General features: G+C 38.2%; 1 protein-coding gene across 1 annotated transcript; it reads left to right on the top strand.

The window, feature by feature from the left end:
* Nucleotides 1-591: 591 nt before the first annotated feature.
* On the top strand, nt 592-3925 carry LOC121944323 (histone H2A.V). Its single transcript, XM_042488069.1, has 5 exons — nt 592-692; nt 2732-2809; nt 2996-3109; nt 3229-3358; nt 3537-3925. The coding sequence occupies exons 1-5, from the start codon at nt 690-692 to the stop codon at nt 3596-3598; spliced, it is 387 nt and encodes a 128-aa protein (XP_042344003.1). The 5' UTR covers nt 592-689; the 3' UTR covers nt 3599-3925.
* The last annotated feature ends 8302 nt before the right edge of the window (nt 3926-12227 follow it).

Here is a 12227-nt window from a genome sequence, read left to right as displayed (position 1 = left end):
CCCCTCCCCGTACTCGCCGAGCTCGCGGAGGAAACCGGACGCTGGTTGCTGGGCTCTGATTGGCTGCTGCCGCCGCCAATCACAACAGCAGATAGAATGCTTGCGTTTCTATTCGCTAATCATTCTGTCCGTCATTTCAAAGGTAACCGCCCAGTAGATGACATTCAAGTATATATATTACAGCTCATAGCTGCTCTCCTGTTAGTATTAAACTGAAGTGTAACGTTAACGTGAAACCGAGAATTTGTCCGTTGGTGAATTTACCTTCGGCTAAAACAGTTTTGTAACGCCAGCTGTTGTTTTTTGAAAAAGTCATGAGTGCCCTTGTGCTGAAAATCAATAGTTTATTCCAACTACGGCCACCTAATAATGTATTTTGTACATTTTTGGGATGGATGCCCCTGGAAGGACACTCACACACACACACCGTCCCGCCTACTTGTTGGTTCCGTGCGCAAAGGCAGGCAAGATGATCTTAGGGTGGGGGATGGGTGAGTGCTCTGCAAGCCGCCCGCGGATTGGTCGAAACGGAGATTCGAAGTAACAAAACACACCATGATTGGCTGTCCACTCTCCCACGAGGGGTCGCATGCAAAAGATTTACGAAAGGGTTTATTGTTTCTTTGCTTTCGGGAGCCGAAATTGTTTGCTATCTGCTCAGTTCTACAATCAAATAACGAGACGGAAAAATGGTATGTGCGCTTCGGCTGGTGCTTAGCGGCTAAACAGGGGCGTGGGTACATTTGTGTTGTAATTAATGGACAACTGAAGAAGGTGCAGTATTGAATTTAAAGTGAGGAAATTCGAGCAGAAGGTGTGTGGTTAAAAAGCTTGATAAAGAGCTAACTGACAGCTAACGCGTTAGCATCAACGTTAGCTTCAGAAGTCCGAGTTTTTTTTGCTTTTTCTTTAATTGTGACAATACATACACCGTATGTCGGATAATTCCTCTGTTGCTGAAGTGAAGTGGTTCATATAAAGTATAAACTTACACTGATTGTAGTGTTTCTTGTACTCGGTGTAACGGTGGATTAGCAACCATTAGCACGTCAAGTTTAGCTATTTCATTAGCCCAACGGTTGCTTAGCTATTAGTAGTTGACTACAAGGATTTCAAAATAAATCTTTAATTAAACAAATAGATAAAAACAACAAATGTGATATTTGTGCTCATGGGTGACTTCTTGATCCAAACTTTTTTTCCCTGTTGATTTTCGTGAATGAAAACTTGATGGTCTTAAAGCGGCGCGTCTGTTTTGTGTTTGTCGCGGGTTCACTGGCAGCACCCCGCCGAGAGCTTCTGCTGTTTTTGTCAGAATGGCTCTGTGTTAGTTTTCTCACAGAAATCGTCTATTTTCCATCTATTTTATGCATGGTGCATCTGGTAAACGCCACCATTATCGCCTTAGAGTTTTTTTTCTAACATTATGTGTTATTTGTGATTGGCGGGAAAACAATAACAGTCAAACCGGGCATCTGTTTAAGTATTGACTCGGTCAGTAGTTGAATTTTCTATTTGTCGTTTAACCACTTAGCGTACTTATATTTGGTTTTTACAGGGTTCCCCCGGATCATTAAAAAGTGTTAAAAGGCACTGAATTCAGACATCTAAAATTAAGGCCTGAATTGGTAAAAATAATATATACATATACAAATTTATATTTCTATAGTCTCGTAATGCTCAGCATTGGGAGGTGTGATTTAAGAGTCGTTTTACACTGCGTTGTAAAATTTTTAAAATAAAAAGAAAAGGTAACATTTATAGCAAGTGAAATAATTTAAAACATTATTCTTCCTAAACTGGACATCATGGGAATCCAAACTGTTAAATTTCATGTGCGGAGCGAAATGGCCAAGAAAACTGCAAAAATGCCAGATTTATCCCTCTTTTGTTGGTAAACCTAACAGATATATTTATTATTGATAACTTAATGTGTTCATTGTCTTCCGTGTGTTCCAGTCTGAAAGAGATTGTTGTCTTTTCCCACCAATAACATAGGTAATCAATTTTTTCTCACTGGACAAAAAAACGTATCATTTTGTATGTGTCAATAAACAGGGCAAATTAAACATGTCCTTAATTTTTGTTTTTAAAAAAATTGGCCTAAAACTTAATTCCGAGTGGCATCAAAAATGTCTTAAAGTCTTAAGCTGCAGGAATCCTACTTTAACCCTTTGAAACTTGAGCAAATTGGAATGATTTCTTTTAAAAAAAAAATGGGAAGAGGGTGCTGAGCAACTTGACAAAAATAGTCAAAAAAATAAACAAGAAATTGCAAGAAAAAGAAGGAAAAAAAACAAAATTACCTGAAATTGACCTTAAGAAAGCGCTATTATCCCTCTTAGCTAATTTTCAGACAATTTCCTTGTCACCTTTTAATTATTTATTCATATTTGCAGAGTGCAGGACATTTCTTTTACCAGTTTTCTCTGGTAAGAGGTTTAAATGCCGCTGAAAGGCGTCAGAATACATCACAAGAAAACAGCAAAAGTTGATCCATCCCTTATTTATTATTATTTCACATTATTTAACCAGGTCAGTCCCATTAAGATTAGCAATCTCTTTTTCAGTGGATTAAACTCCCTTGCCTGCAATTTTGAAAATATGGTGTGCTGTTTGACTTATTGCACAAAATTCAAACACTTTACGTTCACACGTTTCCTTTCTCAGCTTTGTCTCTCTTGTCTGATTTTTATTTCCGGTTGAAAATTTCCTGAAATCACACCTGCAGGCTGGTGGCAAGGCAGGAAAAGACAGTGGCAAAGCCAAGGCGAAAGCAGTGTCTCGCTCCCAGAGGGCTGGGCTGCAGGTAAATGTCTTTCAGTGTTTGTCAAGTCACTTTTATGTTTAAAGTCCAGTATTACAATTTAGAAATTTGCCTTAAGGGACATTTTGTGGCCTTTTTTTTTGGCATGCATTGTGTACCACCCAGTTTGTTTTTTAATTAATATTTTTTTATTACTAAAACCTCTTTTTTGCATCTGTTTCCTGTCAGTTCCCAGTGGGTCGTATCCACAGGCACTTGAAGACTCGCACAACCAGCCACGGCCGCGTAGGTGCCACAGCAGCTGTGTACAGTGCAGCTATCCTCGAGTACCTCACCGCTGAAGTAAGTCTTCCCCATGTGGTGCCTGTTTGTGATTAACTGTGGCCCGGGATGTAATGTCATGCTGTGTTTCTGTGTGATATGGTACTGTCGTATTAATGGCTGTTTATGGCGATTCTCAGGTACTAGAGTTGGCGGGCAATGCCTCCAAAGACTTGAAGGTGAAGCGTATCACTCCCCGTCACTTGCAGCTGGCCATCCGTGGTGACGAGGAGTTGGACTCCCTTATCAAGGCAACAATTGCTGGAGGAGGTGAGCTGACCGCTTTGCAAAGACATAAACTGTTCATTTTGGTCCACATTTTGTCAAGTTTTTGTGTCTTTGGGTGCTCTGCAAATTCTGTAATACTCATTCTGTAGAGATATTCACGTCTATATGAATCATTTAATCTCACCGTTTTGTTTGTTTGTTTGTTTGTTTGTTTTTCCAGGTGTCATTCCCCACATCCACAAATCCCTCATTGGGAAGAAGGGCCAGCAGAAGACTGCATAGATGCCATGTTGACCAGAAATTTCGGGGCTTGGGCTTTGATCGGACCAGGAGTTCACATTTGTTCTTTTTTATTATTAATATTATAGCAAAACGAAGAGTGATTGTTAGGATTTGTGTTGTAATATTTTCCCATAACTAGAAAAAAAGTTCAGAAAACCCCCTAACGACAAAAAAAAACTAAAAAAAATCTTTGTATGTCATTGTAGAACGTTTGACTGGGGAGTTCATTATTCTTTCAAATGGTGACAGTGGATTTGTTTGATTGGCCTGGGACTCTGTAATGTTTTATACTGAAAGAAATTGTTAAAAAACATTTTTTATATAAAAGAAACTTGTTTTGTGGTTATTTTCTTGTTACGCTGTTTACTATAATACAAGTTTTTAAGGAGATGTTTCTTTTTGGACAGCAAATTAGGTAACTACAGCTACATGTGAGATGGTGCTTTTTTTGACTTACTGTAATATTTTGAACTGCACATGGATAGTGATGTATTAAAAGTTGAATTTTTTACATCAAAATGAAAGAAAATTGCAAGCAAGTTATTGCAGTCTTCTGCTACAGTGTTTTTGTTTATAGCGCGTCAACAAATGTGTCAAACTTAAAGTGTGATCCTCAGCTGCTGTGATCAGGTGACGCTGGTCCTGCAGTTTCTGCCTCACTGTGGAGCCTTTTGTCAGGCACATATTACTACTATACACTTGATTACTTGATATGTGGAGAAGATGGTTTGAAGATTTGATCATCTTTAAAAATGTACCTACAGAACCTAAATGCATGCACAAACTGAAATGACCTGAACTTGAGTACTTTACATTTTTCAATATAAAAAAAAGTTTTTTTTTAAAAATGTGTGTTCAGAGAAATGACATATTTTATCTTTAAATAAATACCCGTTGCATGTTTGGCTTTGAAACAACTACTTGAAATTATTTTTGCAGCTATGAGTATGATAAGTCTTGATATTTAAACTGTCCAAAGTACATGAACAAAACTCCAATATGGATTTATGGATTTTTTTTATGTGTTTTTTTTTTTTAGAAATATTTACATATTGGATACTTGCATAGATTATTCACTTAGCACTATAGCACTATTGAGAAGTGAATTTGTAACTTCAGATGTATTTCGTTTAGATTTAGATTAAGTGTACACTATACATAATACTACATCATAATTTACATGTCTGTCTACCATCCAAATAAATTCATAATTTCCAATGGTCTCACTGCAGGATTTGTCATGCAGGTTTACATCCTGCCAGCAGGGGGAGCCACTGGCATTCAGAATCAAGGAATGACTTAATGTTATTGTGCAAAATAATTAACATAAAGGAAGAATAAAAATATTGAATTTAAATAGTACAAGACGTAAGATAAAGATATAGCAGCAATTTAAAACTATAAATGAAAAAATAGAATATAAAGAACACAAAATATATGTACAAAAGGTGCAATGAAGGGCTTGTGCAGTTGTGCAGATGTTGGAGTTACAGTGTAAATATCTTAAGTCTAAATAAATAAATTAACCTGCAGTGTGAAGAAATCCAGTCCAGTGTGTTAATGTAACACATAAAATATGATTTAGCCCAACATTAATATGATGTCATAATAACAACTGTCTTTTCCTGAACCGTAGATCAAACTTTTATAAATATAGAAAGAGTATATAATATTCTTATTTCAGCCAACCAGATGCACGTTTTAATGCATCACATTACAAACACGGCATGAACAGATTTTTGCAAAAACACTGAGGGAACAGGAGGTTTAAAAAAGTGTAATCATTCAAAACCACAACAAAGTGAAAACCCCAAAACCTATGAAAGGATGTATGAAGTATTAAAGCCGATATTACCAGTTCTAACGAGTATAATTATGTCAGTTTTGTAAAACACCCCAGTGAACATGTTTGAACTACCCATGGCCTTATTTATTTAACCCTTTAGCTGCCTTAACTGTTTGATAGAGCACATTTTGAGTCACTATATCTTGATTAAAAATGTGTTGAATTAAACTCAACCAGATTGAGCCATCTCTACCATTGAGTTGAGGTATGTCATGCTGAAAAGAGTCCACTAGATGTCGCTGTGTTTTTAAACTCTGTCTTTTAAGTTCACCAGGAAGTTATAAGTTACAGGAAGTCAGGAGCAACAACAATCACACCGGACATGAGGCCTCTGTGTGGCGGGAATTTCAAAGGTAGGCATATTTATTCAACACATAGTTCCAGATTAATGAACAGATTTCTGCAATTTAATACAAAACATTAAACATCTTATAATGGTCAAATATCTTTTTAAAGAAAACATGCTTTAAAAAACAGCTGATTTGGCCCTCCATGGTAAAGGTAGTGAAACTCAGCTAATGAAACTAGAATTGACAATTGGCTAAGATATAAATACACTTCTAATCATTTTTGTTTGTTAAATGATATATTTCATGTTGTCCATTATATATACGGTGAAAAAAATCGTCTGGTTTTTTTTTTTACTGTATAAAACCATGCTGAGTTGGTGATGCTGAGACAACAAAAATTACGTCTTTTAATGATATAAAAAGGATGAATATTCACTGTTGTTAATTCTATATCTTTAATGTTGGTCCATTAAATATTTGGTGAAAAAATTATATCAGTATGATTTTTTCACCATTTCTGAGATGTTTTCAAAGTCCTGTAATTGTAAAAATGTGTGGAAATAGTACAAGTGCTGGTAATACTACCAATTCCATGGTGGTAAATTGTTATATGTTGGTATACTAACATATTTCAAGCATTATAACAGTAAATGATTTGTAATTGTGATTGTTTTTTTCTTTGTTTTACCATTACCATGAATGGACATCTCAACCGTTTGGTAGAGGCCTGTTTTTTAAACACACAATTTCTCACAAAAAAGGCATTAAAAAAAACAAAAAAATTCTGCCAATGCATAATTTAAAAACTTCAAGGAAAAGTGTATGCAGTAAAGGAGCTGTGCAAGATTTAGGGGGATTTATTGGTATTTAGGGGCGAGAATTGTAGTTTGCAAACAGCTGAAACTTCTCCTGGTTACAATTCCTTCAGTGTTCATCATTTTTACCAGGAGCTGAATTATCCACAGAGGTGTCCACCTCTGAAAAACACAGGCCAGGTGATTAAAACAGGTAAAAGAGAAGGCTGAAAAGGCAGATTTATGTCACAAATCAGCGTTTGCCCGACACTTGCAAGTCAGATGGGCTGCTGGTCCGGCACCTGATCACATTTATCTCTGATAACTTAAGATCCAGATGTTCAGGGGGAGTTTATCCTGAGTTTAATTATCTGCAAAGGTCTCACCCTTTTAAATCAAACTGACCCAATGATTTAAACTGGAAAAACACAAAAAAAGAAGTTTCACATTTACAAATGTCACTCTTTTTCTGATGCTTTTGTTGCAGAGACTTCTACCTGACGTGAAAACACAAATGTCCCTGTCTAGAGCCGGTGTTTGGTTTGTCTGTTCTGGGCTTCTGTAGAAACATGGTGGAGCAACATGGCAGACTCCAGAGACAAGGACCCGCTTTGCGGATGTAAACAGCTCACTCTAAGGTAACGAAAAACACACGTTTGTATTTTCTGGTGGTTACACGCTAAAGAAAACATATTTACTGCATTATATTCAATTTCAGCCAACAAATCCCCCTAAATCCCACACACTGGAGCTTTAAAATGATATCCTGCAGGTCTGACCCTTGCTTATGTTTGCGAAAATTATAAAATTAACATATAAATAAAATAAAAAGTAAATAATTCAAATTATATGTAAACAACAGAGCTCATTGAAAACTGTATTTAGTGTTTCTTCAGAGGTTGGTAACCAGTGCAAAAGCAGAAACCCTGACAATCATCTTTCACTGAAAATGTATGTCACTATAATAATTTCTCATTAGTTAAGCCACTTAAAATTCATTACTTCATCTGAGTTCCTCACACTCACTAATAGACTGTGATTATCTGAATTGGACGCAGGCTGTGACAAACTGTGGAGACTCTGAGTGGTTGCTGCAGCTGTTAATGTTGAAGTGCACAAAGCGTCTTGTTTCTCCCTCCAAAGGATGATAAGAAGTGTTTACATGAAGTGATCTATAGCTCAGCTTTGACACTAAACTGTACAGAAAAGGCCTTTCACATAACATTGATTGCAGGCATCTGAACAATCTCCTACAGCAGTTTTACCAACATGACCAAGGACGGTTCAGCTGCTTATCGTGAGAATCATGTTATGCACTTCACATATATATTCCCCATGTCTGCTGTTCAAGGCTGTAACATGTCAGCTGTGTTGTTGCTGTTTGCTTTTCATTATCCCCTTTTGCTGCATTTGCGTTGCTAGCAGTGATTTTCCTAAAGAGTGCTGCTGATAATGTTTGTAGAAAACTGAGCTTCAACCTTGAAATACTCAGCTTAACAAAAAGGACAACATTCAAACAATGTAACAGACAGTATTTGTGGAGGCAGACGTGGTTGAGGGAGAACTGAAATCCTTTGCAATAGAAAATAACTTCTTTATAAGCACTGTGATAACTGCAGAGAGTGTAATTAAAAGTTTGGCAGAATAAAAACATACTAAAGTATTGACAGTATTATTGTGACATGAGGAAAACCAGGGTTGTTACTTTTTTAGTTTCTGAAAAGTTGACAAGCTGCTTAGTGGGACCGACACATTTAATTAAGGAATTGCTCAACATTTTTTTGGAAAACATTTGTGTTAACTTTTTTTTAATGAGAGTTAGATGCAGCTACTATGACAACTCGCTCCTGAGGTCAGCCCCAAGTGGCCATTAGAGGAACTGCAGTTTTGGCACTTTTGATACTGACATTCAGAACCTCTAACTGACATAATCTTGCCCATGTTGGGTATTTCGGTTATTTAAAAATTCTGTTAACCCTTTCCCCACCGGGGCTGCCAATTCCCACGCATCTGCTGTGCGTTTCCTATTTTGGGCTCTGTCTCACGCCCTCATGTCACCGAGGAAAATCTCACGCCAAAACACAGTGATGGCGGAAGTGTTGAACAATCATGTAAAAAAGTGAACGACTTTGACTGTAGAGTGTTTGACAGCCACAGCATTTCATCATCACGGATCAAACAGCTGATGGTCCGACAGCAGCGCAGTGAGACAGACAAACAGAGCGCAACTTCTCAAAGCACCAAAGTGTCTGAAACAGACACATTTGCAGAGGTCAAAAGTGACTTCTTCAGACTTCTACAGACTACTTTTTGTTAATTTCAGCTTTAATCAGACTTTGGATGAATTATTTAGCAACAGCAGGACGCATCGTTCCATGTCTCACCCAGCCGCTCGCGCTGAGCTCTCAGGGGCAGATGTAATGTTTTGGGGGCCAAGGGCCACTATTTTCACCCTTTCTCTAACTGGGAATGTTGGCAGGCAGTTATAGGAGAAGTAGGCCTACTCAAAAGTTGTTGTTTTTTCCTGAGTAAAATGATTAATAACACAGACGTTTCACAGAAGTTGAAATCAGAGTCCTGCAGTCAGGAGAGGTTGGCCTATTATCAGCACAATGTGCTTAAATTTACCTAAAGTTTGTTTAAAATCGAACTTTTTTTAATATAATGCTGAAAAGTTTAATAAATAATAACGAATCATATGCTTATTACACTCCAACACACCATGGTCACATGAAACTGTGTCAGTGAACTATGAGGGCAAAAAACAAACCACAAAAAAAGCAAAAACAAAATAATTGGTTTATTAACTATAATCAAGGTAAAAATGTTCAATTAATCCCGGTTCTGATTTTATGCATGAGGTTCGGACCTTTGCTGGGAGGAAATTTTAGCAACTGGACCCCTTTGAATTTTAGTTAATTACCCCTGGTTTAGCTGGTCTTGACTACGACACTGATGAGCAAGAACGCAAACAAGCCTTTTACAAAATGTCAGACTACTGCTTAAAAGCTAAATCATTAGCAAGCAAGTATTCCTTTTAAAATATCTTTAACAAGCTCATACTAAGTTCTTTATTTTTACAACCATTCCTCAAAAGCCTGATTAACTCTTGCTCCCTGACATAAACTTAAAAAAGCCTAATTATGGCTTTCTCCTTTGTATCCCAACAACACCTCAGTGTCATGCTTATCTCATTATTTCCTTTGCAGTTCCACTTCCACATGGCTGAAGTGTCAGAAAAACTCTTTATTGTATGAGCTACAAATGATGTGAGATGAGTGATGAGACTGCAGAGGAACAAGCCGCTCCGACAGCAGCAGGAACAGAAAACTGTGTTGTTTTTTTTAAAATAATCACCACCACCTCTGAAGTTTTGTTTACTCGTGTCTGACTCAGAGATGATTCTGAAATGATGAAACATAGGCCACACAGTGCGGCGCTGACAGCGAGAATCTTATTACGACAATAACTGGACTGACCTTTGCAAGAGCAGCAATAACTCCACTGTTGTCCGGACACTCACAGTCTGACTTTTCTTTACATGAGAAAACATCAGATGTGAGTCACTGATTTAATATTAACATATTCTTTCACATTATACTTGCATGTTTTGTCCACATTTCTTAAGTGACATCATGTATGAGCTGGTTTTCAGGAGGCGGAGGGGACGGTGGATATTGTGTCACCTCAGCAAGATGCTGACCGAGCTGCATACCACTGCATTAAAACAAAAAACAACCAAACTGGATGTTTTTAAGCAACCAGTTTTACAAGCAGCTTATAATGCACCAAACAAGGATGTTTCTTAGCGACTCCTCGCTGTTTTTCCACCATCTACAAAAAGCAGCTGCTTTACCTGCTTGTGACCCAGGAGCTAGTTTTTTAAGCTAAAACCGATGTCGAGACACTTTTTAACATCTGCCAGACACCTGATAAGCTGCAGACAACTGTTTGACACCACAGACTGTTTATAAAGATGAACAACATGACAGTTACCCGAAAGAGAAGCTTTTTAATCTCCATCGCCCCCTGGTGTCTGTCTGCAGTATAGGTCATAAAGCCCGCTCCTTCATGTTAGTGAATGTAACATAGGCCAAACTGAAAAACTCAAAGTACACGCCAAATAAATGCTTCTGTCTGCAGCATTTCTGCCACTGAAGGTACTTCTCATGACCCTTATGTTTGTTCATGTGTTTGTTTTCATGATAAGTTTGGTTTTCATTAGTTATTTGAATCTACAAAGACTGCTGTGTGGAGCTGCTTGTGATTGGTTGAACATCTGTTTTGGCGGGAACTCCCGTGGATATTGTTACAGCAGAATCCAGCTCTGAATGACGTCACCAGCACAATATGGCAGCAGCTGTATGCAGGACATTTTAGCCTCACTTAGGCATAGCTGGGTTATGTGGGGACGCGTCCTTTATCTTTATACACAGTCTGTATTTGAGACCAACAGACAAAAAAAATCGGTTGTCTTATAGCAACCTGTCGCTGTTTTACAAGTGATTTTATGTGCACCAAACTTAGTTGTTTCTTTTGGTTTTCAGTTACCATTTTTTCAGTGCAGAAAGTGCAGGAAAAAGCTTTTTTGTGCTAGATGAAAAGTCAGGGGATCAACAAAGTTATTGAGATAATGAATAAAACTCCCCGTGCACAGCCAGTGTCATCGTCAGGTGCTGGTTGGTAGCAGGAACATTTAAAGTGAAAAACAAAGTCGACCAAGAGAAAGTGAAGTACTTTACTGTGACTCAATAAAGAGTGAGCAACACATTGTCAGCTGTAGCTTCCTCAGGTTTGCTCAGTGAAATTACACGAGTATAAATACACGAGGGTCATGTGACTCGTGTATTTACCCACAGGTGAAACGCGTTGCTCGCAGTAAAGTTCTTCAGCGTGTGGTGGTCGACTCTGTTTCTCAGTGTCATTAAGATATTTAGGCTTCTGTACCAAAAATACTGGCAGTTTATCCAGTAGTTGTTGTTACATTTCACTCAAGGAATCAGGGAATACTCGCACAAAAATTTCTGATCTATCCAAAAGTTGTTGGCAGAAAGCAGAAAAAAGTGACCGATGCTGCCATCATTAGAGCCGCTCATGTGGCTAAAAACACGTGATAGTAGCACTGGCTGATCAGAGAAAGAAAACAACACGGAAAACTCTGTTTGACTGACAGGTGATCTCAGTGCTGCAGGAACACCAGGATGCATAAAATATGACTCCAAAATAGCACATCTAATCCTGCAGACGAGGCTGTGAATCACTCTGGGACAAAGTTGGTTATGAAACTGGTGCAAACCCGGGAACACCAACACACAAAGTAAAGGTTTCTCTGATGAAATGTGACACGAGATGTATTGTCCACATGAGCGCGAGCCTCTGCAGGGAGCACATGAAAGACGCCGCTGCCTCATATCTTCAAAGAGCGAGAATCATTTGTTTATCCTTACATCTCTCTCTCCTCTTCTGTCTTTGCAGGTTTCTCTGGAGGCCGGTGGGAGGGTGACAGCCAGAGGTCAGCCTTCAGCTCCCATTCTCCTCTGCAGCGAGCAGGAGACGCCGGAGATGCTCAACACAAAACAGTGACACCATTTAAGGTAATGGAAATATTTGTTAACCACTTTTTATCGCTGTGTGCTTTAACAAGAGTATCAAACCAGCCTGTGAGTATTTCTGAAATATGTTCTGTTTTAAACGTTTTG

Source organism: Plectropomus leopardus, chromosome 6 (assembly GCF_008729295.1).
Source record: "Plectropomus leopardus isolate mb chromosome 6, YSFRI_Pleo_2.0, whole genome shotgun sequence".
Lineage (NCBI taxonomy): Eukaryota > Metazoa > Chordata > Actinopteri > Perciformes > Serranidae > Plectropomus > Plectropomus leopardus.
Note: the sequence above shows the minus strand (reverse complement) of the source record. Positions and strands in the feature narration are given on the sequence as shown.